General features: G+C 54.0%; 1 protein-coding gene across 1 annotated transcript in view; it reads left to right on the top strand.

Moving 5' to 3' along the window:
* VOLCADRAFT_99787 (uncharacterized protein) overlaps positions 1 to 1,253 on the top strand; it is a gene marked incomplete at both ends in the record, with an annotated part of 3,790 nt that extends 2,537 nt beyond the window's left edge. Inside the window, one exon of the mRNA XM_002958475.1 lies at positions 1,185 to 1,253. Within this exon, the coding sequence (XP_002958521.1) occupies positions 1,185 to 1,253 (69 nt within the window). The remainder of the gene's footprint in view (positions 1 to 1,184) is intronic.
* Positions 1,254 to 4,119: the final 2,866 nt, after the last annotated feature.

The raw sequence follows: 4,119 nt of genomic DNA, 5'->3' as shown, positions 1-4,119 counted from the left end.
TGGTGGTGGTGGTGGTGGTGGTGGTGGTGGTGGTGGTGGTGGTGGTGGTGGTGGTGGTGGTGGTGGTGGTGGTGGTGGTGGTGGTGGTGGTGGTGGTGGTGGTGGTGGTGGTGGTGGTGGTGGTGGTGGTGGTGGTGGTGGTCATCAACGAGGTACCTTTCCGTTGCCAACAACACCCTCACCACCATGTAACATGTAACATTAATAATGATATAGAATATGAATTGCAAAAATATGCCGAGACAGCATTTCTATTACATTTCTGACCCACCATCGGGCAGCAGCTAGCCAGACACCGCAGCGTCTTGATTCTGGATCCGCAATGTCGTCGGCATCAGTCATACATACCTGGCCCGCTTCTCGAGGTGGTCAATTTGGCCTCGGTTGTATGATCGGTCTTCGCCTTGCACTTCGCGAGGGCTCTCCGTAGTCGGCCCTTCGGGTGTCCGGCAGGGCTAAATTTTTGTCAGGATGAGGATTTGCGCTACACGCGACCTCGGCACCTCGAAACTGAACGTACCGTGAAACACATTTACACCATGAGACGTATGTGATATAGTTACGTACCAGCTATTATGTTTTGAGAATGTCAATGACATGTCGTCAAATACAAGATACAAGGGATTACTTGGATCTTATGAGATCATTGGTCCTAAGCCTCTGGGGGACTACCAACAAAGTGAATGCCATCCTCTTTGGAGGGTCTAGTCCGTCAGCCTTTTGTCGTATATAGCCGTATCTTGGCAGCTGTACTCGTACCGTACGGACCTGTTGTGTGTGCCATTGTAACGGAAAACGTACCTTAACGGTTAGCGGTTAATGGTTGTTTATTATTGCAGGTATGCGATTTCGGTTTGCGGCGCCCTACCGTCTTGGCAGCGGTGGCGATGGCGCGGATGGCCTCGACACTGCTGCCTCCACCGTCGCCGTCACCGTCACTGTCGCCATCGCCGGCTGCAGCTCCTCCTCCATCGTCACCTGCAGCAGCAGCAGCAGCAGCAGGAGGAGGAGGAGACACTGAAAGAGGTGTCGGTACCGTGGTGCTGAGTACGAGTACAAGTACGAGTACGAGTGCGAGTACGAGCACGAGTACGAGTACGGCGACGAGGCCTGGCGGCGGCGGCGGTGGCTGCGGGCCAGTGGGCTTCGCTGACCCCTTGGCCCCCTCGCTACTGCACTTGCAGGCCCCGCACCCGCCACATGACATGCCGCGTGCGACTGTGGCCAACATGCCCTCCTGCGCAATGCGCTGACACACCGCGGCCTTTCTTCGCCAAAAAAAGACATACACTTGCACACGCGCATTTTGCGAATTGCACGCGCGCATCCGCGCGATAAAATTCGCTCCTTGCTTTGGGCCGTCTTGTACGGTCTGTTAATTCGGCACACAAACATCCTGATAGGTAAACTCGCACGCTACCGAGCATTCAACCGAGAACATGCATGCTTAGTCGAATGGTGCGATGCGACCCCCCCTTCATTTCGTGCTCGGCAAGCCTGCCACCGTGTACCGGATATGTTGGCGATGTTACATAGACGCTGCACCTCGGTTTCTGTGCGCAATGCGTATGATGCTCGACCCCGCCGACCAAAACTACACGTGCCCAACTGACGACATTCCCGGTGGTTGTGCAGCAGCTCTTGCGCCTGTTGCTGGCTGAAATCCATCCTGAGCTGTTGCAACACGGCCAACGCGGGCACGGCCCTATGCACAGCAAATAGCTGTTCCACGGCAACAGCGGCGTCCATGTCACCGACAAGGCTCTAAACGTCTTATCTGACGCTTCCTCTTCCCGCGGCCGTGTCATGAGCCCAGCCTTGCAAGCTAAGTTGTATGATTTCAGTTCTTTCAATTACGGCAAAGGAGCCACCCACATTTCCGGCCTGCATGCCGTGTGCGACTGTGGCCAACATGCCCATCTGCGCAACGCGCTGGCGCACCTCGGCCTTTTTTGCCAAGAAAATTTATATACACTTGTACACGCGTATTTTGCGCATCGCACGCGCGCATCCGCGCGGTAAAATTCGCTCCTGGCTTTGGGCCGTTTTGTACGGTCTGTTTATTCGGCACAGTACGACCGGACACATTTGTGCGAGGGGCTGCTTAAACACGGAGCCATCGCTATCCTGGCTGCTAGTGCTTCGGGCCAGCTCTATTTGCTATTACCAGCATTGCCGCAACGGCGACGAGGGCATGGTAGGATACAACATCGCAGGTATGCGTGGTTCGTTGGTCCATGCCACGGATTACAGAAGCTGGTTTGGTTTCGGGGCTCTGGCAAAAGCAACGAGGCAGTGCAGCCATGCCTGTACAAATGCCTGTACATCAGTACGACAAAGCTGCCGCCATCGGCGCCATCTTCACCCTGGCCCCCGCACTCTCCAGGCGTATCGGTGGTTTCTCATTTAGCTTCAGTTTATCTCTACAGGGATGCTGCTTTATTTCTGTAACGTACGACGATTTCGCCCGACTGCCCTAGTACGCCATGTTCCCATCTGGGTCTTCGTGTTACAGCTTGTGATTGTGATTGGGTGTGGGTGTGGGTGTGGGTGGGTGGGTGGGTGTGGGTGTGGGGGTGGGGGTGGGTGGGAAAAGAGCGTCCGTGGCCTTAAGAGACTCCCAGTAAACAGGTACCACCTGACAGTACCTAAATGACCGTACACTACATTGCCAGGACTTCATGACTGCACCAGCAGAGTGTACGAACCGCCTTGACGGAGGAGGTGCTCGGTCCCGGGAGGTGCTCCAGCCGCCCCCAAGGACCCCGACGTCGCCCATTCACCCAAACACACCCTGAAGAGACAGACTTATACATACAGGCATACAGAGCGACGATTCAACATTCAGAGCACCAAGTCAAGCAAAGCGTGTATGTGCGTGGCCCATTGACTGTGAGCAACTCCACGCACGGCATATGTTTATAATTTGAAGGTGATCAGTGCAACAACCGAGAAACCAAATAGATTATGGGTAGGTCAGCAGCCCTAAGGCACACAATTAGCTTATACGACTAGCTGCAGTATTAGTTGTATATAATGGCACGAAGGCCATTTATTCACCCGGCCGGAATGAACACCAGATTGCAACATCATCAGACAGCATCGTCAGCAACACGAGTCGGACCAACCAACTGCGCAACACATTACTGAAATCGCGGAGCTGCGGGCCCTCAGCAAGTCCTTTCAATTCCTCCGACCAATCATTTCATGACTTTAATAATCACAGCACTTGAATTGACCACGGCACGAAACGGTCTTATGCCGACGTAGTGCGTGCGACTGTACGGCCTGAGGGCTTAGCTTAGTCTCCTAATATAGCTGTACTGTACGGCGCTTGTTAACGTGTACTGTACGGCGCTGCTTAAGCCCGCTTCATTAACCATGATCCCCCCTGATTTCGTTGCACGCCGGCAACAGTAGTGCACCCTGCAAGCAAGCGAGAGAGGGCACCGTGAGGGGGACGTGGGCAGCAGTCAGGTTGGGGTCCGCAACCATCCATAGCTCGACTGCTGCGGCATAGCCTGCGGCGTAGAAAGCTGAATGCATGCGGGGCCTTTTCACTGTATGCACGCGACCACGGTTGCTGCTGCTGGTGTGGTTACCTGCGCCCTCCTTTCCCCTCCTTTCCCCTCCACACCACTTCCCTCCTCTGCCCAACCCTCCCCTCCTCCCCCCTCCTCTCCCCTCTCCCCTCTTCCCCTGGGCTTCGGAGCTTCCTTCGCTCTCTATACGCCATTTACAAATGGGCGGAGATGGAATTAGATGGAAGAATTCAGAAGCAATTTCCTCGCTTTCAATGGGGTCTAAGGCAGAAACAATGCAAACGACGGGTACGGCTCTCAACCAGCGAACTCGACGACCCGGACATCCCCTGCTGAGGTATATGTGCGTGTGTAAGATAAGTGCCCAGAACGTGCGTTACGTGCCCAAATCTTATCCTTCAGATATAAGGACCCGTCACGGGCTGACAGAACGATTTTGGTTTTTTTATGTGGTAGAAAAAATGATCCACACGCTTGTTTATAATGAATTGAAACGCACTTACCAGTTAATCACCAGACAGTTGCCTTTAACTATCGTGTTGCTTGAAAGTCACGACTGCAAACGTATTGTCGAGTT

This window comes from Volvox carteri (genome assembly GCF_000143455.1).
Source record: "Volvox carteri f. nagariensis unplaced genomic scaffold VOLCAscaffold_95, whole genome shotgun sequence".
Taxonomy (NCBI): Eukaryota; Viridiplantae; Chlorophyta; class Chlorophyceae; order Chlamydomonadales; family Volvocaceae; genus Volvox; species Volvox carteri.
Note: the sequence above shows the minus strand (reverse complement) of the source record. Positions and strands in the feature narration are given on the sequence as shown.